The sequence below is a fragment of the Stereum hirsutum genome (assembly GCF_000264905.1).
Source record: "Stereum hirsutum FP-91666 SS1 unplaced genomic scaffold STEHIscaffold_6, whole genome shotgun sequence".
Taxonomy (NCBI): domain Eukaryota; kingdom Fungi; phylum Basidiomycota; class Agaricomycetes; order Russulales; family Stereaceae; genus Stereum; species Stereum hirsutum.
This window is the reverse complement of record NW_006763136.1, coordinates 886,318-912,394: the sequence shown is the minus strand read 5'-3', so window position 1 is coordinate 912,394 and position 26,077 is coordinate 886,318. Positions and strand designations below refer to the sequence as shown.

Here is a 26,077-nt window from a genome sequence, read left to right as displayed (position 1 = left end):
CCTTCCGACGTTTCATCCGAGTCACGAGCTAAATCGAGCCGCTTCAGGGGCTTCAAAAGATTGGGATTCTCTTCCTCCTCCTCCTCCTTCGTCCTCCTGCCCGTCTCTCAGGTGTCTACAACTACGATTGTTGCGTCCACTGTCATGTCTTTCCCTGTGCTGCGCTCTCCTATAAGCTCTGCACGTTCTGTGACAGAGGGTTTGCGCTCTCTTCGAGCGCCGGTTTCCAGCTTGAATGTGACGGTTGCCGCACCACTGTCGACTGTTGTAGACGTTGCAAATGCTGACTCTCCTGGTGACAACGCCACTGAGGAGGATTCCGAGCTCAAGTTGCCTAAATTATCTTCCTTGATCTCTATGCTCGTCCTCAACGGAATGTCACACGCAAGCACACCGTTTTATATTTCATATGGCTTGCCATTGACCTTTTTGATCCTTAGTTAACGATGTTTATCATTCTACCATCCGCGAGCGACTATGCGCAAGCCCTGGGAGGAAATTCGGTCTTCGCTGGACTCATCATCGGTATCACGTCCTTGTTCGCTGGGATTGCGATTCCAGGTCTTATGGCGATTGACAAGGGTATAGCAATACCATGCTCGCCGAGTTTACAGCATTAGCTGACTAAATTTTGCGCAGGAACATACATGGGACCCGTTATATTTTCTTGTATCTTGGCAACCATTGGGAATGTGCTCTATGGACTCGCTTACGTTCGTAGGGCGATTACGGTTGCTTTGATCCATGCTAACATGTTTCGTTAGATCGCCAATTTCCTATGGCTCGTCTTTATCGGGCGCTGCGTAACGGGTATAGGTCTCGTCAGCTTCTTGTACACGTATGTCCACTTAACTCTCCCTCATTCCTGTGAGTATGACCATCTAACGGTCAACATAAACATTCGTGTAGCAAACGCTACTGCACAGATAGCCGTATCATCGGCGTTCGTCGCCGCGCAAGCGTCTCTGCCTGGCTTGTGGTTGGTCAAAACGTAGGCTTCACCCTCGGTCCCTTCCTCGGTGGTCTGCTGTACAAAGTTGGCTTTCACAATGACGTTTTCAACGGGTACACCGGTCCTGGATGGGTAATGGCAGTGTGTTGGGTCACATTTTTGGGTGTCATTGTAGCGGCATTCGAGGACGTACCGTCCGTGGTATCGCTGAACGAACCATCCCGTGATACAGCAGGACCGGCACCAATGGAGCTTCGTCCGACCGTCTCCTCAACCAGCGCACATGCTACTCGCCGCAGCAATCGCACCACAGGGATTGTAATCGAGATTGACGAAGCAGGCGTATCGTCTTCTGATGATGAGCCGTTTGTGACGACCTGGCGCACCTACGCCCTCATATTTACCATGTCCTGGATTGCTATGACCTGCTTCTTCGTCGTCGGAGCTTGGCAGTCCTCCATTGCACCGTACACTTCCCTCCACTTCAACTGGTCTCCTTTCGCTGCAGGTAACTTCATGGCCCTCGGCGGCCTCTGCACCTTCCCTTTCCTCTTCCTCAATCTCTACTACGCACGCCGTATGCAAGACCGGTATATCTTGGCGTATGGCTGTGGAACAGGCGCAGCGGGATTGGTGCTCATGATGTTAATCGTGGGTATAGGAGGGGAGAAAGAGATAACATTTGGGAGCTTCTTTGTGTGTTGGTGGTTGGTCGCGTTGGGCTTTAGTGTGGCGACGACGGCTACCGTCAGTTTGTTGAGCAAGCAGATGCCGCAGAGGTGGAATGGGAGGTTGAGTATGGCGATTCAGTATGGTAATTATATCGGAAGGGTGTGTGGGACGGTATGGGGAGGAGCGGTGTTGAATGTTGGGTTGTTGAAGAATGTGGGTGTAGATTTGGCGGTGGCTGGAGTTGGCATTATTCTAGTGGTGGTACTATGGAGGGATATGAAGTCGAAGGTCGGGTAATCTCCAGATAGACCGGACGGTTTCCGTGACAAAATGTTCCAGAGTACGTGCTTTGTTGAACTGACTGACCATGGATACCTTCCCAACCGATGAGCTGCAGTCTGAGCGTTGATACTAGGTTTGAATCGCCTTGTATAGCTCGGCAGTACACTCACTAAAATGCTCTTCGTCCAGAAAGGCACATGTTTAGCCTTCATCTAAGTTATATGCCTAGAGACAATTGGTGTACTCCTGTGTAATGCCAGTGAATAAGACCCTTCTAGCAAAATACTATGAGGTCCACCGTTTTGACGAAACGCCACGAAAAGTCGCCTGGCGCCACACGGCTTACACCGAGAATTATTCCCACACCTCCCTCGAGCACAAAATAACTTTTAGCAACATCTCGTCACCTTCCACTTCGTACAGACGGCATCATGTCGAGAGCTATCAACAACGAGTATATCTACATGCCGGAGGGAGTCTCCGAATTCCCCGCCACCTCTGGTATTACCGCCCAGGATCTGCCTAAGCTGCGCCCCTCCGTGGCCCAGACACCAACCGAGCAGGGCTCGACTTCGACCAAGAAGGTTCGCAACAGGGATGCTAAAGCCTTCAACGAGGATAGAGCGCGATTTGATGGCGACCTTGGCTGCTTTATCACTGGATACACCTGCCTTACTCTCGAAACGGTGCACATTATAAACGCTGTTCGCGATAAAACGGATCCAAACCGGCTGCTCAGAGTGGTCGGTCCCACACCGTCTCGCCGCCAACTACCCGTCATGACCCAGCCCTCTAGCTTCATGTTTTAGAAAATGTGTTGGCTATTGTGCGTCGACCAAAGGGCCTCACGCTAGAGAGCCTAGAGAACATGATTCTTCGTACGACCTTCCACCTTGTGCTGGCTGTGATCCTTATGTGTCTGACTGGTGTTCTAGTACTTCCTGCGTACCACCGGCACTTTGACAAATACGCTACTTACGCGATTACGTTAAGCAAGGAGTCACTACAAGGGGTGATTGAAATATTGAAGGCGGTCAATAGGGCTTATATGTTAATAAAAACTTGGAACTTTTTGCGAAAGCTCATTGGCGGATCGGACAGATCTTCCGCCAACGAGTTCCAAGTAAACTTGAAACATATAAGCCCTAATAGGGCTTATATGTTAATAAAAACTTGGAACTTTTTGCGAAAGCTCATTGGCGGATCGGTCAGATCTTCCGCCAACGAGTTCCAAGTAAACTTGAAACATATAAGCCCTAATAGACCGTATCTGCAACCGTTTAAAACGGCTTTAAAACTGCGATCGGGCCAATCGTCGCGTCCCGTTGGGCCTTAGCGAGCTTTAGCGAGGTCAAAAATTCACTCGCAGATACGGTCTAATCGGCAGTGGGATGAGGCAATAAGTCTCATAGGCTCGGAAACCGTTCGAAGTATTCCGGTGCGTGTGTTTAAAGTCTATCCATAACGTGTCAAGTTCAGTTACCACTATCGCTACTGCAGTGGCTCACTAGCGCCCTGGTCCGTGTAAAATTCGACCTCATCCTTCTCCATCCCGCGCTCTTCCTCCCACGTGGTCAGCGACTCAGCACCCTCAAAACCTTTGAACCGCCAACATACGCCGACTGGACGGTCGTCGATCGCGAACTCCGTGAACAGAACTCCGCGTCCGACTCCACACCCTACCCTCCCTTTTCCTACACCCACCGCAAAAAGAACATGTTCGACCAAGTGAACCCATTCTTTCTCATTCTCAATGCGGGGCAGAAGCTTAGGTGTCATGAAAGGAAACATGGCTTTGATCTTCTGACAGACCGCCAACGCGAGCTCGCGCTCCTTACCCTCGAAGCTTACGACCTAATCCACTACCGCCCGCTGACTTTCACGCCTCAACCCCCTCCGACAGCCGCTCTGAGCATGCCCTCTCCCCTGCCTCAGACAGGCGGGTCCCGACAGGTGCCCAGCACTTCTCCAACAATGCATGTTCACGCCAGCGTGATGCCCGCTAGTGTGGATGGGAATGGGATGGCTGTGAATAGCATGGACGAGGACGATGAGGAGAGAAGGGACAGCGGATCGGGGAGTGATAGAGAGCTGCTCAGTCCGGAGGAATCTGACATGATCTTGGCTAAGTTTATTGACCCAAATACAACACTTGAGGAAAGGAAGAACCTCGGAGATCTATTATTTGACGGTGCAAGGCGTGAGTAACTTTTGCTTCTCGTTCGTCGTCGTGGCTTGAAGGTTCCGGATCTGATTGTCATTCTTCTGCCAGCCTACCGCCCTTTTCCTGTGGTGCCCGGGGTGGAGTTACCCGAAGAGCCCAGTCTGTTTGGTCGCGGTGGGCAAGAGCCGTAATGATACGGTGGTCCGTCGTGCCATGTAGATCCGCCTTTTGTATGGTATTCAAAACAGATGTCCTTTTTGCGCCTTTTCTCTCTTTCCTCTCCTTTTCTTCCGCCTCTCACAATGTCATGTCTTATTGTCTTTTCTTAGGTGTATTTTATTAAGGATTATCCTCTGGTATCCTATACCAACGACGACTTTAGCTTCGCCGTGACCCTCACTAGATAAGGACATCGCCCCGGACGACTCTACCTTCCTCCGCAGCTCGACGGCATGTATAACATGGGCCACAAACTACAGGAGATGTCGATCCACCACTTCGATCAGTCTAACAGTGATGAGACCCTGGAGTGGGGCTACATCTTCGAGCACACCAACTCCCCGTTGCTCACAAAACTCGTTGTTCTTTGCACGAATTACGGGTCTGGAATTTTTGAGGCGATACGCACGGGCGGGACCCTCTTTGACCCTGCTTTTCCTGCGCCCGAAGAGCTCTATCCTTACTTCTTTGAGCATATCCCACAGGCGATTCGCGTAACGTCCGACCGCGAAACCATAGCCAGATTTTTGGAGGAACGCCTGGGGCGTGGGCGTCCCCTTCGGAGGGTCTATATGTACGATGCCCGCCCCCGGCCACTGCTTGTGATACAGGACGAGGACACATGGCGGATGTCAGCAGGCGGCGCCGTCGTGGAGTGCGTTCGTTCAGCGATGGATAAGTCCCCAACAGAAGGGGTTAGAGCTGCTCCTAGGTTGGCAACCTAGATGGAACTGAGGCAGGAGTTGCTTCGGGAGGGACACTTCGTGCAAACGGATGCAGTCTTCGGTTGGCTGCCGCGTGTTCGACCTCGCTAGCGCGGGAAATGGTCAAGGATTGACGGTGATGGCTTGGTGACGGGTTACCGTGTTTCTCGTCGAACGATGACTCCGCGTGATGGAATCGATATACACCGATGTATGACAGGGCCACGGTGTGGCGCCGAGCAGAATAAGCAGATTGCTTTGTTCTTATTGCGGTTTTGCTCAGGGATTGATCCGCTCGGCTCCGCTGCTTCATGGGATATTCTCACTTTGGCGCTGGCATCGTCGTACTAGCGAATGTTCCTCTCACTGATCAGCATCGTCATCATCGTCAACTTGATTTACAAGCGCTATACAAAATGGTGACCGGGCAGCTAAGATCGGGTACACTAAACTATGCTATGCCGCGTGGCATTGGCGCGTCTCAGTTATTATTTGCTCAACGAGCCGCCTTGTAATTATGTTTCGTGCTTCATGCCACACATATGATGCCGAGCACGAAAACTGTGGGATGAGCAACGATTTATCGTTCAAGCCGATACCATACGCTTCTCAACAAGGCATCTAAAGCACAGGCTATTACATATCAGGGGTTCGCGTTTTATCTCTTTCTCTTTCCTCTACAATGCTATATCGGCGGCATAGCCTTCCTCCCGTATGTGACGTTCAGCCACTACGAAAATGATGGAACCACCAAGGTCTTTAGGCCATCTGGTTCTATACCTCTTAGTTCATCCGCCTTCCTCAAACGTTCGAGGAAAATTGTGCTCAGCACGCATTGAGCCTACCTACATGTCCTCGCACAGATCGGCAATCTGCTGTGCTCTCCCGCAAGTTGATCCCCACCTTCGGTCAATATTCCGCTTTGCACTGCTGTTCGTACCTGTTCAAACCCTCATCAGCGAAGTGTCCCACTCATCGCAAGTCAATCGCTCCCGCTAGCGTTGTGATACCTCGGCATGACGTCGTTCATCTCTGTTACAGGACGGCTCGATTGGCACTGTGACCATTTGCACTGATAATTACCGCCATTCTTCCTCTCAGTGATGATATCTAAATCCCGCTTGTACAATGGACCATCATATTTCCGAAGTCGACGCTGTCGGACTCTGTTGGAGAGCTCAGCTACATGTCTGTCTCAGGTGAGTAGTCGCTTTATTCTCTCCTTTGCGTTGTTCTTGGCATAGACATGTCTGTCCATCTATGCACTGGATCTTCTCAATTTTTTTTTAATCTGTTGGACCGATACCGAACGTCTCTGAGTACACCGTGTTTGCATCGGAATGAAGACTCCGTGCGGTTTGATACTCGCCGATGGTCATCAACGATGTCGCCAAGTACATTCCTTTTCTGTTACGACTCTGACCGCGGAATGCATCTGACTGCTCGTCTCAGCTTCAGGCTTCAAACACAGAGAAAACATCTCTTCTGCATTATGTCCCCTTCCATGGCTATTCAATTCTCTCTCGTTTCACCGGTTTGCATCCTATCCCGCCGTAAGTATAAGAGATACAAGAAGATGTGGATGTTCGAATTGTCCCTCCAACCAGCTCGGAGTCATCTCATACATTTATCCAAACTCTCAGCCCAAAACTCTTCTTCGTCTCCCCCTCTTTTCATTAATCATGGCCCAGCGAGGTGTGCCATTTATTGCTTATATCTATATCTTTGTACCCCACTCACCAGTCTCTGTGTCTCTTGTTTCTGTAGACTTCATGGTGGAGCTCAATATGCATCTGCAGTCCCGCCCTGGCAAGCCTACAGCAAACTGGACATTCCAGGCGGCAGGGCCTCCCAATGCCGCAGTTCACACTGCCTTTTTGTGGCGTAAGTACTTTCGCTTTGACTTCCCCTGGCTCGACGTCTTCTCGCGATCTTTTTCTCCAATATATGTGAAGCACATTAACTGACGTTCTGCACCGCTTCATTGCGCGCGTCTCGTATGGAGTCGACGGTAGAGTTGTAGCTCAAGGCCAAGGCCCCTCCAAGAACGCTGCGAAGGCCGTAGCCGCGCGGATATATCTAACAGGGGCGTAATAACTGGAGCGATATTTTATTGACGCCAACTTCTCGATGAACAACGATAGACATGTTTTCTGTTCTCCTTGTGTTTGAGAGGGAGACTAGATGATATTTCTTGGATACACACTGTATACTACTGCTGTCCACTATCTTGTAGCCTTATGATATCTAGAGAGCTCTTGATACAATATGTTTCTTGGAAGAATGGCGTACATGCATGCACTGAAATCCACACCATTCTTGTAAAACCGTTGTAAGTCACGACACATCCGATCATGGAATAAGTAATGTCATCTTGGTCAATTGAATTCTAGTAAGGCAAACAACATACCGCAAGAGGAAGTTGACCACTGTCCTTCGAGCTTCATGAACGCCGAAGGGGGGAGTCGGGCAGGCTGGATTGAGAGCGTGGGATTCTCACGCCACTGAGAACGTCTGGTCGAAATATTGTTACAGTAACTGAATCAAAACAACAAGAGCAAGAGACGCAACAGGAAGCGCGTACGAGGCTTGCCGAAAAAAGCACGAACATAATAGTTATTGTCCATCTGTGCAGTAGCCGTGTAGTATCGTGTAAAACAAGAGATATCACTGCGAGAGTCAGAGTCACAGTACACCGATCTTTCAGGTCAGAAGCATTAGGCTAGGATCCACGCTCCGACTGATACAATTACATAAAAGATAGTTTCAGCGACTCGGACGCCCGGATGATAAATGCGACAGTGTGCTGCACGCGGTGTGAAAGGGTAAAAACAGACGCTGGGAGAATTTACGATGGCAGGACAGTGGGAGGAAGAACGAAGGAACAAGGAAGGCTGCTCTATTATGTCCCGTTCCATGGCCATTCCACTCTTTTTCATTTCACCAGTTTGTGTGCTATCCCGTCACCTGTATGAAAGATGCAAGAGGGTACGGACATTCGAACTGCGGGAGCGCTGCCTTCGTCGCTTGCAACCTCACGCTCATAATGAACTACGTCTAAACTTCCCCAGCAAATATCATACATTTTGTCTCCTTCAAATTCACGCAGTGTGGCAATCTATAGTACTCGATCTGTCGTACGAACAGAGGCAGAATTCGAACACCGAGAGAAAGCATAGGCAAGGGACACTGTTAGGTATTTCCACGAGATGCTGCTTACACTGCCAAGAGGCCTATGAAAGGTAACGTGTCCTCGAATCAGCAGGGAAGAAAAGCGCCTGTGAAAGAAACCATAAGCTAAACTTTGAGGAAATTTCGAAAGCCACCGTGAGTGCACCAGATAACTATAGAAAAGGCAGAACTATACGATAAATAGAGTTCGAGCTCGAGTAGCACAGAAGTGAGCATACGTATGCGGTTTGTACTTGTTGAAACGGGAGCCTGACGTCATAATTACCGGGGTGCGAAGAACCTTTTAAGCAAGGTAATCGTCTCTCTAACCAGCTTCAACGTCATCTCATCCATTCACCCAAACTCTCGAGCCCAAACCTTTTTGCGCATCTCCTTCTTGTAATTAATCATGGCCCAGCGAGGTATGCCATTTATTGCTTAAATGTACATTTTCTGTACCCCACTCACCGGTCTCCGTATCTCTTTTTCCGTAGAGTTCTTGGTGGAGCTCTCTTCGCATCTGCAGTCCCTCCCTGGCACGCCTACAGCAAACTGGACATTCCAGGCGGCCGGGCCTGACAATGCCGCAGTTTACACTGCCTTTTTGTGGCGTAAGTACTTTCGCTTTGACTTCCCCTGGCTCGACGTCTTCTCGCAATCTTTTTCTCCAATACATGTGAAGCACATTGACTGACGTTCTGCACCGCTTCATTGCGCGCGTCTCGTATGGAGTCAACGGCCAATTTGTGTCTCAAGGCCAAGGTCACTCCAAGAACGCTGCGAAGGCCGTAGCCGCGCGGATATATCTAACAGGGGCGTAATAACTGGAGCGATATTTTATTGACACCAACTTCTCGATGAACAACGATAGACATGTTTTCTGTTCTCCTTGTGTTTGAGAGGGAGACTAGATGATATTTCTTGGATACACACTGTATACTACTACTGTTCGCTACCGTTTATCTCTATGTTACTTATCTCCAGAGCTCTTGATACAATATGTTTCTTGAAAGACTGGTGTATATGCGTGTACTGAAATCCACGCATAACAGTATATTATTCGTGTAAGACAGCTACAAGTCACAACATATCCGGTCATGGAATAATTTTATCTTATTCAACGAATTCTACTCAGCTTTAGGGCATATGACCTTGGTGATTTTTTGTCTTGTGTGAAAGCGAACAGAGTGTCCACATCTCTGGGAAGACATATCCTTACGAATAACAATCTAAGTACACGTGCTCTGCACGATAACAGAAGATGTTCCGTTGCAAACGATACCAATTAGTACCATCGCAACATATCACGAGGGAACGTTAGCTACTCTTAAACGGTGGCCAATTAGATCATCGTAGACGGGGACTCGACGGAGCATGCCTGCTTACTGTGTTTCCGCTTCACGCCTCCTCATCTTGAGTCAATCGATGATGCCTCTTTTTACCCATGCTTCTGTTGCCCTATACTTAGCATCCTCCAAGGTCCTTCCTTCTCCTACTCCTATTTTCTCGACTGTCATGGATTCCCCGCGGTGAGACAGACTCGCCATGGGGTACCTAGGAACTATTCACGTACCGAACTCACGTTTGAGGGGGACGAGATCCGGTGGGCAAGGAGGTTGGTAGATCCACTCCATGTAGTGTTTGGCGTCTGCTATCACTATTAGGTGTTTCTCGAACTCATAGACCATAGGACTCCGAAATGTATGTACTACATACGGTTATGATTTTCATGAGAACAGCGGTCACGATATTACAGAAGACGGAGATAAATCCTCTTACGTTCGAGTATTCCTCCTGTTGACTCTGGTGGTTCGACTACGATGCATGGTAGAGTGGTAGGGGTGTATGGAGGGCTGTCGGGCATCCTGATACGTTGCGTGGGTTGAGACATACACACGGTGTATCGTTGCCCATTTTATACCCGGAGTAAAACAGAGCGGAAGAGAAACCGAGATGGGGATTGTCCAAGTGGAAAAGACTGTGCAAGGTAGCATAACCCGAGGGAGAACAGCAAGAACATACAGACGCAACGAGCAGCGCGTGTGTTGCCGAAAAAGTGCATGAACAGAGTACTTATTGTCCACCTGTGCAGTAGTCGCGTTGTTCCATGTCAATCAAGAAATATAACTGAGAGACACAAATAGTACACTGATCTGTGAAGCCAGCTGCCAAGGACACAAACGAAGGACTCGGAGAAGATCGTCCCGAGTTCACCGCAAGATCGCGAACGGAGAGCTCGCTCAAGTCTCGGCACTCGACGGATCAAAGGCGCCACGTGTTCCCTTTCTTACCGCCACCCAGTTTCACGCTGTCGCCCAACATGAGCTGGCATCCAAGTTCGGACTGGGACAATTAAAATAATGTTTCAGATGGGGACTAGGAGGCCCGGATAATAAATGCGACAATGTGATGCCCGCGGTGTGAAACAGTAGAAACAGGCACTGGGATAATTTGCGATGGGAGGACAGTGGCGAGGAAGAACAAGGAACTTGAATAAGTGATAAACCAAAAGGAACACGGAACACGGAACAAGGAATAAGTTACTCGGCGAGGTTGAAGGTCATAATAATTCAACGACTGTTTCAGTCGAAGTTATCTCACACCTTGTTGGCATCATGGTCGATATGCAGGAGCATTGTTAGCATGAGATCATCCATAGGAAAAAGAAAACGAAGGGTCATGCCTAGACTATCGTCTACGTAGAGGTGCTCTAAGGCAAGGTAATTCACAGAGACTGGTGCGGCTGCTCTTGTCCGAGTCCTTGCCTGGGCGATGCCGATGGTGAACTACTAACGTCCAGAAGCGTATCTAGCTTCTATACCAATATAATTGTATCGCAAGAGGCTGGACGATAGCCTCGATCGAGATGTTTGCACTGATATAAGGCTATACTGGTATTCGGTGGAGGAAGAACAGCAAGATAGAGAGATGTGAAGCTAAGGTCATTACGGAGGTGAAGAGGTTCAAGATCGCGAACGGAGAACTTGCAAGCCTCGGCGTTCGACGGATCAACGGCGCCACGTGTTTCCTTTCTTAAATTCTTATCGCCACTGCCAGTTTAACGCTGTGGCCCAACACGAGCTGGACTGCTCAAAAGAGGACTGTTGTCATTGGAGAACACTGGAATAATGAATACGACGAGACAAGTGACGCAATAGCAAGACGAGCCTTGAAGAATTCAAGTCTGAGTATGGCAGGCTAAATTGAAGAAGAAAGGAACTTGTCTCTGATTTCATGCACACACATGCCCTTCCAGGACCCTGAGTCTAGTAACGGACTCGGACCCGCGTGTGTACATGTACATGTACAGCACCGTGACATATTAGGAGCGCGAAGGCCCAAGGGTCCCTGGGGAGTCGGTGCAGGTTGCGTGAGAAGCACACGGATGCGACGCGTGCAGTGATAAGTACTTCAAGGTAACCAACGGAGAAACGAACCGCGAACCACGAGTGTTGTGCGTTTTCTCGTGTGTATTATACAGCCTGTGAAACCCCGAACTTTTGGATGGAGAAAGAGTGACTTGACCTGACTGGATGATAACTTAAGTGACGAAGTTCAAGCAAAGTCGAAGACTCACACCGAGCCGGCCAAAAGCATCAAATCAAAGGAGTAAATACTTTGACTGGGAGGTTCGAATGTCCTCGGAGGACTTGTCAAGACTTGGATGGATGACTCGTGTGAGAACCTCGACGGACGAACGCCGACGCAGATACAGATACGGATGCGGATATAACTCAGAGGCAAAGAAGATATTCCTAGAGCGTTTAACCGTGCGGCATAGAGACTGCCATATGCATGAGTACGTGCGCAGAGGATAAGTATGTCCAGAGAATCAGGCACACGCAAACGAGTGAAATTTTGGTCTTGTCGCAGGTATACCGCCGGCAGCTGTATGCGGGGGGAAAGCTATAGTAGTCGGAGCAGATGACGAGGTACAGACTGGGTACAATTAGAAGGATCGATAGTGATGCGTAGAGGCGATATGCGGGAATTGGAAGCCTGCGAGTGGGAAGGTCATAGACGTCATTGTGCTCAAAACTTAGAAAAGGCCAAGCTAGCACCAGAGTCCGTTTGGGTAGACGACAGAACAGGAGGAAGGGAAACAAGGACATCTCATCGCCTGGAAGGACAGGGGCCACAGTGGCGAGAGGGGGGACCAGGTGGCGGTAGGTCGGTGGAAGGGAAGGGATTTGAAGGGGAGGGAGACTCGCTGGAGAGAGAAAGATTCGGAGGGACGGATGAGTAGGAAGGAGGTGTTAATCTGAGATCTGGGAAAAAAAGGCGTGACAGAGATCTGGAGCGGCGAGCCCCTCAGATGCGCAAAAGCCGAGCGGTTTTCATATACTCTGTTTTTCCCTTCCACCAGCCTTCGTCCCTCCACGTACCTTTACCCCCGCCCGCATGCCTCTGCTCCCTGTCCTCCCTCGAAGAAGCGAGCGAGCGAGCGAGGATAGAGAGTTGCCCGTTGGCAGTGGTAGGTCGAAATGAATTGGACAAAGAGGGCAGGAGGTGTTGGCGTAGTGGCTGAATATGGCAGCGTGACGCGTGACGTGGTGACGATCGATGGTCGAGCGTGACCACAGTGTGCTGGAGGGTCGTCTGTTTCGCTCGAGCACAGCGACTGAGCGCGACTCACTCACGACATTTGCATCGCGCTTACAGGGCGGGTAACGGTACAGGTCGGACAGGTACGCAAGCACGAAAGCGGGGAAGCGGGTGAAGACTACTGACGTGGGCAGAGGGCAGGAGAATTGGCCTGCGCCTGTCGCTATCGCATCATCATTGATCGCCCCGAGTTTACATCGGCTCCGTTCCTTCTCTCCTCTCCTTTTCCCTCCAACATCGCTTTTATCCAAAAACGTAAGCCATGTTCCGACTAACTTATCCATACCAACCATGCTCACCCGCTTGCGCCTTCCCAGGCTTCCTGCCCCCGGGACGCGCCATCCCCACAGCCCCTCCGTCCCGTGCTGGCCTCCCTCTACGACCGAGCAGCGGTAAGTCACCCACCCTGCTTCTCCCCTCCTCCCTTGCCGCCTCGCGTCCCCGTTCCCCCACCCGACGCGTCCTGCCCTCGTGATCCCGCGCCTCTCTTTGTTGATTCGCTCCGTTGACCCACACCCCGCCGCCGCTGACAAATCACGAACCCAATCCTTGTTTATTCCATAACATATCTTAGGTACTCGATTTAATCCTCTAGGTATACGCATACGCATACAATATCATACCTCGCGCCCGCGCCGACACGTACACAAGCCATAGCCATGAATCCCTCCAATGGATTCTCGCATCAACAGCAACAACACTTCAATCCCCAACAACAGCAGCAACAGCAACAACACCAACACTCCTCGCACGGTCAATCACATGGCGGTGGTCAATCCCACTCACATATGAACCCCGCCATGCTCGCCGCGCTACAACAACAAGGCATGTCCCTCGGCAGTCTTAACAACATGGGAGGCATCGGCGGCCTTGGGAACCTCGGGAACCTTGGCAATCTAGGGAATCTGGGGAATCTGGGCGGAGGGATGGGCAACATGGGAGGAGGTGGGATGGGTGGGATGGGTGGTGGGATGGCAGGCCTGAATATGCAATCCCTGAACCCACAACAACTCCAACACCTCGCCCAAGCGCAGCAGAAATTCAATAATGCGTCGGGGTCTACCCCCAATACGAACACGAATAACGGAGGGTTTAATCCTGCGTTGCTTCAACAGGGCGGTGGCATCAATCCGGCGCAACTCATGAATCTGAACGGAGGCGGCGGCGGGGTAGGTGGTGGAGGTGGCGGAGGAGGTGGCGGAGTAGGAGGCGGGGTAGGAGGTGGTGGTGGTGGTGGAGGGAGACCAGGATCGTCACATCAGACGCTTAATCCTGCGATGCTCCTCCAACAAGCTTCTATCTCTCAGGGCGGTGGGATGGGTGGTGGAGGTGGAGGTGGAATGGGAGGGATGGGAGGGATGGGAGGGATGAATATGGGCAATATGGGCATGGGTATGAATGGAGGCGTCAATCCGGCCGCGTTGATGGCTATGGGTGGCGGTGGCGGTGGCGCTTCGTCTTCTTCGGGTGGCGACACCATGATCGGTGGCGGAATCAACAATAACATTGGCGGCGCTGGTTCTATGGGCAGCGGCAGCGGAGTCGGTGGAGGAGTCGGCGGCGGCGGCGGCGGCGGAGGCAACGCGGGAGGTGGAATGGGCATCAACATCAACATGAGCAGCCTCACGCCCCAGCAACTCGCACAGTACAGACAGATGACGCATCAGCAGTTTCAGCAGTTTCAGCAGCTCCAGCAGATGCAGATGGGAGGGCAGCAGGGACAGAAGATGATGGGGTATGGGACGGTGCGTTGATTTCTTGGTCTTGGTTTTCTTGGTTTTTCTTGGTTTTTTTCTTCTTGGTTTTCTTGTTGTTGGTTTTGGTTTGCGGTTGGTTTTTGCTTCGGCTCGAATTTGGTTGAGCTTTGTGGATGGTTCGGAGAGGATCGTGGTTTGCGTTTGGTGGTCTGCTTTGCGTTTCGAGCCGGTTTTTCTTTTGGATTTTGGATTTTGGATTTTGGACTTCGGAGTGGGAGAGGGAGCGGGTTTCGTTGGTGCGTGCGGTGTCGCGAACTGGGACCGTGCACGTCGGGTCTGCGGAAAAGAACGCGTGTATCCCGCGACTTACGACGTATCCCGCGAACTCAGAGTCGGGATGCGACACCCGACACAGATACAGATCGTTTGATCATGTTTTGCCCGTGGGCCATGGTCTACCCTGGGCGTCGAGAAGAGTACGAGGTCACTCTGAGCTCGAATTGGCGGTGTATCTTTTCGTTTTATTTTTATATGCCTGTCGGTCAGGTGTTGTATCATCGGGCACTGGTGTAGAGTATGCTGGAGTCCGTTTGCATGCTCGGAGCTGTTCCTTCTGAGGAGGATGTGTTCGGGACTCTTTCCACTGAGTACTCGTTTCATCTTACTTTCAATCCCGTCTCTCCGTTTTGATCTCCTCGTCTCTCTATTATCCGGACCTCTTTCGACGCGAGATACTAACTGCTCCGCGACCCTCTTTATTCTATTCGGCTCTAACAGCGCCAACAGCAGCAAAATCAACAACACGCCCAGAACCCGCAATCTCAATCCCAATCCCAATCGTTCGACCCCTCACAATCGCAATCTCAGTCCCAACAACCCCCTCAGACACCCCGTCAAGGCTTCGCACAGCCACAGCATTTAGGTCAACAACCCGGCGGCGGAATCGGCGGCCCAGGAGGTGGAGGAGCAGGAGGTGGAGGGGGAGGGGGAGGCGGGTTACAGAACGTACTCGCACACCAACAATCGACACAACATATGGGCGCGTTCTTCGATCCTTCAAGACCCTCCTCCACATCCTCCTCGCATTCGCATCATCTTCCCCATCCACAACAAGGTCAACCCCAGCCTCAGCACGCTCACCAACAACAGCAATTCGCCAGCAACAACAACGCTGGTGGTATCGGCGGTGGTGTCGGCGGTGGTGGTGGAGGAGGTGGAGGGGGAGGGAATAACAATCAAGGCGGAAGCGTCCCACCCCAATTCGCACAACAGATCCACGCCCAAGCCCAAGCCCAATCTTCACATTTCAATATGATGCCGCCTCCGCCTCCGCGTCCTCCGTCTTCCAGACCGGGGACTTCGCATTCGCATCGTGGGACCGGTGGTGGTGGTGGGGCGGGAGGTGGGGCGGGAGGAGGACCGCAATCTCCGATTTTACAGCAGGGTCAGGGGATGCAGATGCAGAGACCGCCGAGTCGACCGAGGACGTCGAGTGGGACGCCGGGGTTGGTGCAAGGACCTGGACAGGGCCCCGGACAAGGACAGGGAGGACAGGGACAGGGAGGGCAGGGAGGGCAAGGACAGGGAGGAGGGATGCAGAAGCCTCCGACGCCGATTCAGCCGTTGAATCAGGTGCAGGCGCAGGCGCAGGCGATGATGCAGATTCAGCAGCAGCAGAGGGAGCATCAGCAGGCGCAACGGGAACAACGCGAGGCGCAACAGCAAGCGCTCCAGCAGCAGCAGCAACAACAAGCCCTCCAGCAGCAGCAGCAGCAACAACAACAGCAGCAGCAGCAGCAGCAGCAGCAGCAGCAGAGACAGGCATCGCAACCTCCGTCGACGCCTGTGCATCCTGGAAGCGCGATGCAAACGCCGGTCAATAACGCGCCTTCGCCGTTTACTCCTGGAGGTGGTGCCGTGGGAGGTGGCGGTGGTGCGAGGCCGCCGAGCGCGATGGGATCGCCGGGGAAAAGAAAGGTTTCGTTGCCGGGTGGGATAGGCGGGATCGACATGGGGATGAATATGGGCAACCTCGGCAACATGAACATGAACATGAACATGGGCATCGGCTCGCCTTCGACGCCTTTTAATATCAATAATCAGGGCATGTTGGGCGGGAACATGAACATGAACAACATGAACGTGAACATGATGGGCGGCATCGGTGGGTCGCCCTCGCCTGTGCAGGGTAACCAGGGAGGAGGGGGGAGTTTGGTTGGAGGGGCGGGAGGTGGACTTATGGGTCCGCCGCATGTCGTGCCGGCGAGGACGCCACATCCGGGGACACCGGCGGGGATGCATGGTGGGGAGGGAGGGGATATGATGGGGATGGGAGCGTTGGGTGGGATGGGAGTTGGAGTCGGAGTTGGAGGGATAGGGATGGGAATGGGTATGGATCGTCCGCAGAGTCAGGCGCAGATGCATCCGAACCTCGGTCAGGCGCAGAACTTGACGCCGAATCAGCTTCAGCTCCAGCAACAGCAGCAGCAGCAGCAACAGATGCGCTCGCGGTCAAGGTCGGGCTCGCATCCCGTTAATGTGCCGAATAATATGGGGATGGGGATGAATATGCCGCAGACGCCGACGCCTGCGCCGAGTGGGAATTCGTTGCAGAATCTGGGGATGGGAATGGGCATGACGGGCGGATTGGGGGGCATGGGAGGTGGATTGGGTAATATCGGGGGGATGGGAGGTGGGTTGGGGAATATAGGAGCGATGAACGCCGGTATAGGCGGTATGGGTAACATTGGAGTTGGGGGAGGAATAGGAGGTCTAGGCGGGATGGACATGGGCATGAACATGAACATGAACGTGTCGAATCCTCTCCGTGGCAGGCAGGGAAGTATGGGTCCCGGCTCGGGTGGTCCTGGTGGGAATCTCACCCCCTCTGCGGGCGGACTCGGTTCGGCGCCACAGAGTCCGGTCAAGGGCGCTAGTCTTCCGCTCGGTGGGATGGGAGGCGTAGGTGGATTGGGAGGTATGGGCGGTGGGATGGGAGGGCCTATGAATGCGGGTCCGATGATGCAGGCGCTGCAGAGTGGACTTCCGCCTTCGATCGGGAGGTTGCCTGGGGCCGATAACGTGAACATGCAGAGACCGGGCACGGCTGGCGGTGGTGTTGGTGTCGGTGGTGTTGGTGGCCCCAACGTTTCTGGTGTCCCACCTTCGGTGCCTGCTGCCGTTGGACCCTCTGCGTCCTTCGCCGCTGCGTCTTCGGGCCGTCCTGGGGTTCCCCATTCGCAGTCTAGTAACGGACCGAACGGGACGGTCGCTCAGCCCCACGGGAACAACGCTGCGAACGCGAACGGCAACAACGTATCGACTTCGAACGTCCCCCTTCCGCGTAACGTTCATCCGAAACAGACGCGTATTTCTTACGTCCCGGCGGACTCGCTTCCTCCGCTGAGCGATAGCGAGATCGAGCAGGTGAAGGAGTGGATTAGGAAGGATAGAGAGTATGAGGGCAGGTTTAAGGAGATGAATGAGAGGATGGGTGGGGAGATCAGGGAGATTAGGATGAGTGGGATGGGGATGGAGTGGTGGGAGAGGAGCGATGGGCTCGGCGCGGTGGCCGGGAGGAGGAAGTTTGGGATCGTTTATCCGAATGTGAGAGTTGGGGGGAAGGAGGGAGGGAGGAAGAAGGGGAGGGTCGGGTGGAGGATGTGAGTTTTTCTTGTTCTTTTTATCTTTTTTTCCTCATATTATATATTGATGGAGCTGTGTTTGATAGGCCGAAGAGGTTAAGGCCGGAGGAGGCACAGAAGCCGGAGCAGCTCGTTCCGATCCGGTTGGAGTTTGATGTCGAGCACCAGAAGATGCGGGATACGTTCGTGTGGAACCTCAACGGTGAGTTTCTTCCTTTCTCTATATTTTATGATCCCGTACTTAGGAGTCCGATTCGGTATGAACAGATCCCGTCGTCACACCCGAGGTTTTCGCCCAGTCCGTGGTCGACGACTACAGCCTTCCCCACAGTTATCTCTCCATCATCTCCAAATCCATCCAAGACCAGCTGAGCGACTTCAAAGCGCATAACACGTCACTCATGGACGACGTTGACGACCATCGTGACCGTGAGAACGCGGCTGAGGATGCCGATGGAAAGAACGGCGTACGGCACAAGGACGATAAGGAGGACGAGTCAGTCGTGCTCGCAAAGGGAACGCTGGAGGGCGATGAGCTGATTTGGTGGGCTGGCTGGAGGAAGAGACTTTGGGAGGAGACGGCCAGTGCGGCGAGTTTGAGGAAAGGGAGGGGAAGTAGGAAGAGGAGAAGGCTCGGCGCCGTCGCTTCTACCACCGTCGAGACGAGCGTGAATCCTCCTACCGTCGAGGTTGTCGGCGTAGATGGTGATGTGGAGATGCCTACCGTTGTGAAGGCGGAGGTTGAGGACGATAAGGAGTCGATGGTGGTGTCGTTGGCGAACTATGGGCTGGATATGAGCATGGATAAGGATGATTCGTTCGAGATTGATGATCTCGATATGGACGAAAAGGAGCCGCCGGAGGAGATTCGGATCTTGATCAAGGTGGGTTCTGTTCTTTCTCCCTTATGACCGTTCTTCACGAGCACGAGGACTGACTGAACGTTTCTTGGTTCGCGGCATTGTAGCTCGACATTGTCGTTGGTGCGATGAAGCTCGAGGATCAGTTCGAGTGGGATATCGAGAACAGTGGGGCTTCGCCGGAGCAGTTCGCCGAGGTGTACGCCAAGGAGCTCGGCCTTGGTGGAGAGTTCAAGTAAGTCCCATGCACGCTGCGCCAGATGTTTATTTTTGCTCACGTTCATCCCTGCACAGAACTGCTATCGCACACTGCATCCGCGAGCAAGTACAGACGTACCAGAAGTCTCTCTTCCTCGTTGGTCATCCCTCAGATGGCACAGCCGTACAGGATGACGACCTCCGGATGTCCTTCCTCCCGTCTCTATCCTCCGTCGCGCGTCCGATGGAACAAGTCTCAGCTTTCACACCCATCCTCAACTACCTCAGCGACAGCGAGATGGAGCGCAACGAGAAGGAACGCGAGAAAGAGCTCAACCGTCGTCGCAAGCGTAACACCCGTGGTCGCCGCGGCATCGCCCTTCCCGACCGCGAACCGCTCAAGACGTTCCGCACGCCCGCTATTGGTTTCCCCGATGTCGATCCCGCCACTCTCGCTCTTCAACAAGCTGCTGCTGCACCCACTTCCAGGAGAGCTGCTGCCGCCGCTGCTCAGCTTACGATTGCCAACATGGTGGCGTCGGAGAACGGGACAGCTGTGATCACACCGACGATGCCCGCTGCGACTCCAGCACAGGCTCAGGCGAATGCGAAGAAGGAAAAGAAGCCAAGGGGATTGTTCAAGGCTCCGCCGTACCCTCCTTCCGTTCTCAAGTCCCGGGCGTCAGTCACCGCGCCCACGTCCTCAACAGCGGCAGATATCGCCTCGCTCCCGCCCCCGCTAGAGAATGACCCACCTATCACTATCTTACCGCCGAAAGATGTGAGGAGCGCAAGGCAACTGTCGGCGAAGAGGGCGAAGGAGCTCGAGAGGGAAGCAAAGGATAGGGAGTACGCGGACGGACAGCATGCGAATATGATCGATGGGGTTTGGCACTGCTCGAACTGTGGATGTCCGGAGGATATTGCTGTTGGGAGGAGGAAGGGCCCGTTGGGCGACAAGTCGCAGTGTGGTGTCTGTGGTATGTTTAAGCCTTTTCTTTTGCCTCAAGCACGTATCACTGACTTATTCTCCACAGGAAAGTTCTGGCACAGACATCGCAGGCCGAGACCTGTCGTATACAACGCGGACGCCCAGTATCATCTCAACATGAAGCTCGAAGCCGAACGGGCTAAGACTGCCGCGAAGAAAAAGGGCGGCGCCGCTGCTCTGCGTGCGGCTCAGAACGCAGCTGGAGATCAGGACCCATCGACTCCGGCCGCCACTGCCTTCCCCGAGACGCCCAAGTCAAAGTCCAATGTGTGGATCGACGTCCCTCCATCCCGGTCTGCGTCTCGCATCAGCAAATCAAGAGCTGTCTCTCCTGCGTCCTCTAGCTCGAGCGCCTCTGATCCGCCGCTTGCTGAGAAGATGAAGATGAGTGCGGTTGCGAACAGCATCAAGGCGGAGGCACTCCCCGTGGTCAGCCCTGTGAAGGCCGAGTCGGCGCCACCGCCACCTGTTGTGCCTTCTACTTCGGATAGTCCTCCCGTCGCCCCTCCTCCATCGCACGAGAGCGTATCGGCGCCTCCTCCTGCTCCCTTGAGTAGCACAGGTGTCTCTACTCCCATCGAACAGACGAACGGATTCGCGCCGGTGAGCACTTCTCATACACGTGTGTAGGGAGCCTAGTGCTCATTCTTCGTTTCTTTCGGTACAGGCGCCACCAGAGTGGCTTACGCAGGCTACGAAAGATCTGCAGGAGCAGTACCCGGCGGACAAGTTCGAGATTATCCTACGCAACGAAGTGTGGCGTATCAGGTGTGGGGATTGTGCTGGCAAGGTTTGTCTTTTCCTATTGAGTGAGCTACGGATCGGACATTGACCGCTGTCGCCGTAGGTTTACATGCCAGGTCCCGACGAAACGATGAATAACTTCATAGTACATCTCAAGAATAAAACGCATCGGAGCAAAGTCGCGGATCGTGTGGCGAGGACGTCTGGCTCTGCGACATCCAGCTCGTGAAGGATTCTTCCCGCCTTAGAACTCCACTCTTGAATTTTCGTCTTGCCTCATGGACCTCAAAAATGATATACATCGCTGGACTTTGAGATGATTGGATTGCTGTCGTGTTTGTCTACTGCTCTACATGCCCATTTTTACACACTTGATTTTTCTTTTTTCCTTTCTCAGCTCTCGGTTTCTGTCTCTTCGCGTCCGCCCGATCTCCGTTTTTGTTTTTCGCTCGTCTCGATATACCCTTTTATATCGAGTTATATCTTCGTACCCTCTCGTGCAAGGCCTCATACGGTCTGCTTGTTTATCGGAATACACCTTTTCCCAGCGTAACTACGTATCTGACTGGGTGTTCGTTCTGCGATTGTGGTATATTCGCCGGATGTGTGGCCTATCTGTAGTATACTCTCTGTTAAAAGATATATTATTGGGACTCCCTTTGTTCACTCTCATGCACTTGCTCGATATCCCTGTCTGTGCATGTGTGTTCGACGGTAAGACTCCACATAATCTGTACGATTGTTGTATCTGCAGACTGACTTTCTATCTGCACGAACTAAACGGTACAAGCGAAGGCTAGTTTTCGTTCTATGCTGTCTAATGCCCTTCTTCCGCCTGTTCCTCTCCCATTCCCACAGCTTCCTGTTGGCTTTTACCCCCACCATCATTCTCCTCACATTGGTCCTCCCGACTGCCTTTCACTGGTTCCTCGTCGGTCACACACTCCTTCATCCCAGCGTTCTCAACATAATTTTGCCGCTGTTGTTTTCTCCGAGTCTCCACCTCCTTTTCTTCCCGCCGCCTCTCGGATAGTTCCTCGTCCGAAAGCTCATAGTTGCCCGGTATCCACCTTAAGACCTCATCTCCCTCCAGGAAATGTTTCTCCTCGAGCAACTCCCGTCGGAGTTGGACCCACGGCTCCATAGGCGGACCAGGCTTGTCAAGTTTTAGGTCTTCGGGATACGCACGGCAATAGTATACAGTGGTATCGCCTACTTTGATCTGCCATTCGTCCGATTCGGGTGAAGTTTGTGCGGCGTTGAGAGAGGGGCCGGCGTTTTGTGCGAATACGAACTTTGGACGGGAATCGTAGACGCAAACACGTTGTAAGGGATAACCAGCTCGTTGTCTTGCCTCCAGGAACTCCTCGATTTCCGAACGACCAGGTGCTGACTCTACGACGTATTTGTCGGTCCACGGGTAGAACAGACAAAGTTCGGCGAGTAGGGGGCAAGGCACGACCGTGGACGTGATCGAATAGGATTTCGAGTCGTGTGGTCGAAGTGTACGGAGAATGGCTTCCGCGATAGTCGCAGAGAGGACGACGAGCTTTTTGAGGAGGGGACAACGCTCGAGAATCAAGTCCGCCGAGAACGGCTCATCGGATTCCGGTGCGGAAAAACTCCGTAACCAGAGTTCTTCTAGTATAGAACCCATGTTGGCCACCTGAAGCGTACGAGGAAGATGAACCTGGTACTGGGTGTACCAGCAGGCATAGAGGTGTACCAGCAGGCATAGACCGATATCGCGATGCTGATGTCTCCATTTTTGTAGGAGAGGAGGCTTCTCGGCGAGTGGGAGTCTGAACTACTACTCACGAAGACCTTCGTCGGGGGAGCGAGAATGGAATCGGTAAGATCGTTATAGCTGCGCTTTTCGGAGTCAGTGAACAGGTCGTGAAGTGTATGGCGCTCTATGTGATTCTCGTATGTTGCTTTCAACTTGACTGAGAGACGGCGAAGTGCGGGGATCGTCAGACAGTCCGACATGTACGCAAGAAAACTGTCCGCTGTGCCGACGATTGTCAAAGTATGTAGAGCAGGGAGGGTGATCAAATATAGGTCGTCAGGCTTGGTGCGCTTAGAGAGGTTGAGTTCGATAAGCTCTAGCGTCTCCAACTGCTTGTTCTGTTGAATGAGCTTGACGACATCGTAAGAGGAGTATCTCACCCTCCTCGATGTTTCGTACTCCGGGTGCCACGATAGATGGCGGAGATTGACCAAGCCAGGTAGAACAAATGGAAGGAAGGTGGACAATGAAAGGGAATGAATGTTGCTGAAATTACTCGCGAGCGGATTCGGCTGTCCCCATGTCAGTGGACGATACTCGTCCCAGGTGGCGATCATGCGTTGAGGTATCTTGATGGAGAGAACTCGGAGCCGAGACGAGTAATTGGCCAGATCCGCGATGCGACGAATCATCATCTGGTCTGGAAAATCCTCCCACTTTGAGTAATCGTCGGGATCCATGCAAGTGATGTGCAACACCTCGAAGCGTTCTTGCTGGGACGAAATCACCCTTTCGATGTCTTGGCTACCTAGCGCAATGTCAACCCAGATACGTAGAGGGCGACCAGCGGAACGTTTCAGGCATGCCTTGGCGAGCACCCGAGAGCCCCCGCTGTGAATGGTGGTCCATAGCTCGGGACAACCTAGGGCCACATAACGCCAGTGACGACAAACGAGAGAAAGTGCCTCCGCAGTGTGAGGCTGAGATGGTACCAAACCACCGTCTATGTTTTGACGAGTGAGTTGTTTTGCAAGAGGAGGGTCACTCTTGTCACCGAAGAATGGGATCTCCAGTTGGGTCAAGGAGGGGAACGGCTGATATGACGCTTGCACAAAGATGTCACGCAAGAGTTCGGGTGGTGTTCGATGGGCGGCAGAGTAGGAAGCAGCCATATTGGCGCAGCAAGATGGTGTGTTGAGTATTGAGAAGATGTGAGAGGCTTGGTGAATCGTGATAGCAACAGGAAAGTGCAAGTCGGTCTCAGTGTGGTCTCGAAACACATTGCGAGTCTTTGTCTTTGGTCTTCGAAGTCCGCCCGGCACGGTCCGGTATCGCATTGTTTGCCAAATTGGGCCGCAGCCACAGCGGCTGTCTCTGTCCGGACACTTCATGTCTCCTCAGGCCATAAAGCTCCACGACCGCGGGACCACTCTTCAGAGTGCTTTAAGGATTCATGCAAAATCTGGCACTAATAAAATACGTGGACACCTCTCTAAAGAACGCTAAACCTTGGATTTCCCCAAGGCCATTCCCATATAGCTAACCGGCTGTTTTCGATTGTATGCATAGTTCAAGCGTGCTTTCATGAAAGAGCTGGACAGTCATCTGCCCAAGACATGGCCCGGCCTGACGAGGAAGTAGAGCCCGTCATCAGTTATAGTAGCTACAATGTCTTCGTGGGTAGCAATGACTTACCTACAATCATCCCCGCGTCACTCCTTTCTTTTGGGCTTTCCACATTTCTCACATAATACAACGCTGTCCTTCTCTTCCTCTTCTCTTCCTCTATCCTGTACCCCCTTGATCAGACTGTAGATACCGTACCCGATCCCAGCCACAGCGAGCCCACCGGACGCAGCTCCAGCGACGATTCCTAAGAATGGTAGTGCGCCACCAGCGCCTACGCTCTGGGCCACCGCAAACGCGGAGCCAGCTGCGACGTTCCCGATTCCACTCTGAATTCCGGCAGCCATGGAGCCTTGTATGCGGCAAACAGCGTGAGTGCGAGTTCAAGGCACGACAGCCATAGAGCGAACGAACATACCTGCTACTACCCCTTGACTACCAAATCCTATTAACCCAAGGATGCCCTGAGCAGCTGCTGGTGCCGCGGCCGCCCCTACGCTTGCTCCCAGGACAGCCGATCCACCTGCAACGACGGCGCCTTGATGTTCTGAGTCTTCGGGATTCTGTTCTTCACCGTCGTCGCATCTGCAAACGTCGTCTCGGCGCTCTGAAGACATGGTTGCCAAGTAACGAGTATGGAGGTTTAGCTCAAAACCGAGAGGCTATTCTATTTCTCTGTGCGTCGTGGGATATCCGATAAAAAAAAACCACGACGACTCATGAGTGAAAGAGACCTATAGGCCGTGACATGATGAGAACACACTAGCACTTGTTGGAAAGGGTTCGGGCCCAGGAAACCTCGGTGAGCTTGTAGGCGGTGAAGTTTAGCTATAGAGAGTGCGCGACGATGAGGTCTTGGCGGAGTCGTGATATAGAGGTAGCAGCTATTTCAGTGGCGTGGGACTCATGTATAAGACGCATCTATGGCAGCTGCAGAAGGAAGTCAACGGGTTCCTTACATGCGAAACAGACGTGTACGCCGGCATCTACCCTTGATATTTCGGATGGGGGTAGAGTTTGGGTCACTGAGGTAGTTCATCGGAGATTATCACGATCGGCCGAACAGGACAGAGGGCATCCTGACAGTGGTCACCATCAATATCCTTGAAAGACCATGCTAGACACTGTATAACCTGGAAGCTTGCCATCGAGAAGCTTCCGAACGCCTCGAGCACATCACGAATCCTCCTGCGAGACCCCGCACTGCTGATACCTTCTGCAGTGCCGAGCCTTTACGAGCGATCATATCCACGAGAGCAAGCACAGGCCACGATCAAAAATGAACATGCACGTCCGCAGAGCCGTTTCCGGCGACGAGTTGCAATTAGATGTTGCTCGATCCACAAAAGAAAAGTGGCATCCGAAGAGACTCCACCAGCACGTCGTGCAGTTAACGCTGCTAACACAGATCCAAAGGCCCTAGCAGTTCAGTCTGCATGACAACATCAACGTGGTGCACTTGGATTGACTCAGCCGCTCGTACGCCACAGAGATGAAACGTACAATATAGTATCCGTCATCTCCGTTGAGAACGTGCACTTGTGGATATCGGCGCTGTCGTGGGTAGTTGGGAAGGACGGATGTTGGATAGGCAGTATGTTAAGTAGGAGGTCGGCGTGGTTGACTGTGTGGCGGGGGCGTGATTAGGAGTAATGAACAGGCGTGAACTCTTCGTCGTGGGCCAAATAATGCAGGCTCTGTATATTATAATCGAATCGATACGGAATTTACTAAACCGTGAGGGAAATGGTTGGTCAGCGCATCATGGTAAAATGGTGGTGTGCATACCAAAGCATACGCGATATGAAGTACAGCTGGA

General features: G+C 52.6%; 7 protein-coding genes across 7 annotated transcripts; 5 read left to right on the top strand and 2 right to left on the bottom strand.

The window, feature by feature from the left end:
- Nucleotides 1–440: 440 nt before the first annotated feature.
- On the top strand, nucleotides 441–1,921 carry STEHIDRAFT_96313 (MFS general substrate transporter; the record flags this gene model as incomplete). Its single annotated transcript, XM_007303476.1, has 5 exons — nucleotides 441–582; nucleotides 640–713; nucleotides 765–838; nucleotides 910–1,150; nucleotides 1,205–1,921. Exons 1-5 carry the CDS (start codon nucleotides 447–449, stop codon nucleotides 1,919–1,921), a joined length of 1,242 nt encoding a protein of 413 aa, XP_007303538.1. The 5' UTR covers nucleotides 441–446.
- Nucleotides 1,922–2,337: 416 nt separating this feature from the next.
- Nucleotides 2,338–4,261, top strand: STEHIDRAFT_130703 (uncharacterized protein; the record flags this gene model as incomplete). Its single annotated transcript, XM_007303475.1, has 6 exons — nucleotides 2,338–2,649; nucleotides 2,703–2,784; nucleotides 2,842–2,956; nucleotides 2,988–3,022; nucleotides 3,381–4,106; nucleotides 4,179–4,261. The coding sequence occupies 6 exons, from the start codon at nucleotides 2,338–2,340 to the stop codon at nucleotides 4,259–4,261; spliced, it is 1,353 nt and encodes a 450-aa protein (XP_007303537.1).
- Nucleotides 4,262–4,531: 270 nt separating this feature from the next.
- Nucleotides 4,532–5,014, top strand: STEHIDRAFT_156243 (uncharacterized protein; the record flags this gene model as incomplete). The annotated part of the gene is made up of 1 exon (XM_007303474.1): nucleotides 4,532–5,014. One exon carries the CDS (start codon nucleotides 4,532–4,534, stop codon nucleotides 5,012–5,014), a length of 483 nt encoding a protein of 160 aa, XP_007303536.1.
- Nucleotides 5,015–12,727: 7,713 nt separating this feature from the next.
- Nucleotides 12,728–13,499, top strand: STEHIDRAFT_168066 (uncharacterized protein; the record flags this gene model as incomplete). The annotated part of the gene is made up of 5 exons (XM_007303473.1): nucleotides 12,728–12,761; nucleotides 12,827–12,852; nucleotides 12,911–13,024; nucleotides 13,087–13,161; nucleotides 13,344–13,499. 5 exons carry the CDS (start codon nucleotides 12,728–12,730, stop codon nucleotides 13,362–13,364), a joined length of 270 nt encoding a protein of 89 aa, XP_007303535.1. The 3' UTR covers nucleotides 13,365–13,499.
- A 3,637-nt stretch (nucleotides 13,500–17,136) lies between these two features.
- Nucleotides 17,137–21,573, top strand: STEHIDRAFT_120948 (SNF5-domain-containing protein). Its single transcript, XM_007303472.1, has 8 exons — nucleotides 17,137–18,128; nucleotides 18,197–18,312; nucleotides 18,378–18,994; nucleotides 19,078–19,205; nucleotides 19,265–20,148; nucleotides 20,206–20,762; nucleotides 20,827–20,949; nucleotides 21,007–21,573. The coding sequence occupies exons 1-8, from the start codon at nucleotides 17,182–17,184 to the stop codon at nucleotides 21,130–21,132; spliced, it is 3,498 nt and encodes a 1,165-aa protein (XP_007303534.1). The 5' UTR covers nucleotides 17,137–17,181; the 3' UTR covers nucleotides 21,133–21,573.
- A 147-nt stretch (nucleotides 21,574–21,720) lies between these two features.
- Nucleotides 21,721–23,804, bottom strand: STEHIDRAFT_156240 (uncharacterized protein; the record flags this gene model as incomplete). Its single annotated transcript, XM_007303471.1, has 2 exons — nucleotides 21,721–22,544; nucleotides 22,610–23,804. 2 exons carry the CDS (start codon nucleotides 23,802–23,804, stop codon nucleotides 21,721–21,723), a joined length of 2,019 nt encoding a protein of 672 aa, XP_007303533.1.
- Nucleotides 23,805–24,186: 382 nt separating this feature from the next.
- On the bottom strand, nucleotides 24,187–25,066 carry STEHIDRAFT_146722 (uncharacterized protein). The gene is made up of 4 exons (XM_007303470.1): nucleotides 25,022–25,066; nucleotides 24,677–24,933; nucleotides 24,328–24,610; nucleotides 24,187–24,258 (listed from the first exon to the last, which is right to left on the bottom strand). Exons 2-3 carry the CDS (start codon nucleotides 24,873–24,875, stop codon nucleotides 24,345–24,347), a joined length of 465 nt encoding a protein of 154 aa, XP_007303532.1. The 5' UTR covers nucleotides 24,876–24,933; nucleotides 25,022–25,066; the 3' UTR covers nucleotides 24,187–24,258; nucleotides 24,328–24,344.
- Nucleotides 25,067–26,077: the final 1,011 nt, after the last annotated feature.

Coding starts and splice junctions, on each gene's coding strand:
- STEHIDRAFT_146722 (XM_007303470.1), bottom strand. CDS start 24,875: ATGTCTTCAGAGCGCCGAGACGACGTTTGCAGATGCGACGACGGTGAA. Junction 24,611..24,676: donor TAGTCAAGGGGTAGTAGCAG/GTATGTTCGTTC, acceptor GCCGCATACAAG/GCTCCATGGCTGCCGGAATT.
- STEHIDRAFT_120948 (XM_007303472.1), top strand. CDS start 17,182: ATGAACGCCGGTATAGGCGGTATGGGTAACATTGGAGTTGGGGGAGGA. Junction 18,313..18,377: donor GTTCGTGTGGAACCTCAACG/GTGAGTTTCTTC, acceptor CGGTATGAACAG/ATCCCGTCGTCACACCCGAG. Junction 20,950..21,006: donor GTGGGGATTGTGCTGGCAAG/GTTTGTCTTTTC, acceptor CTGTCGCCGTAG/GTTTACATGCCAGGTCCCGA.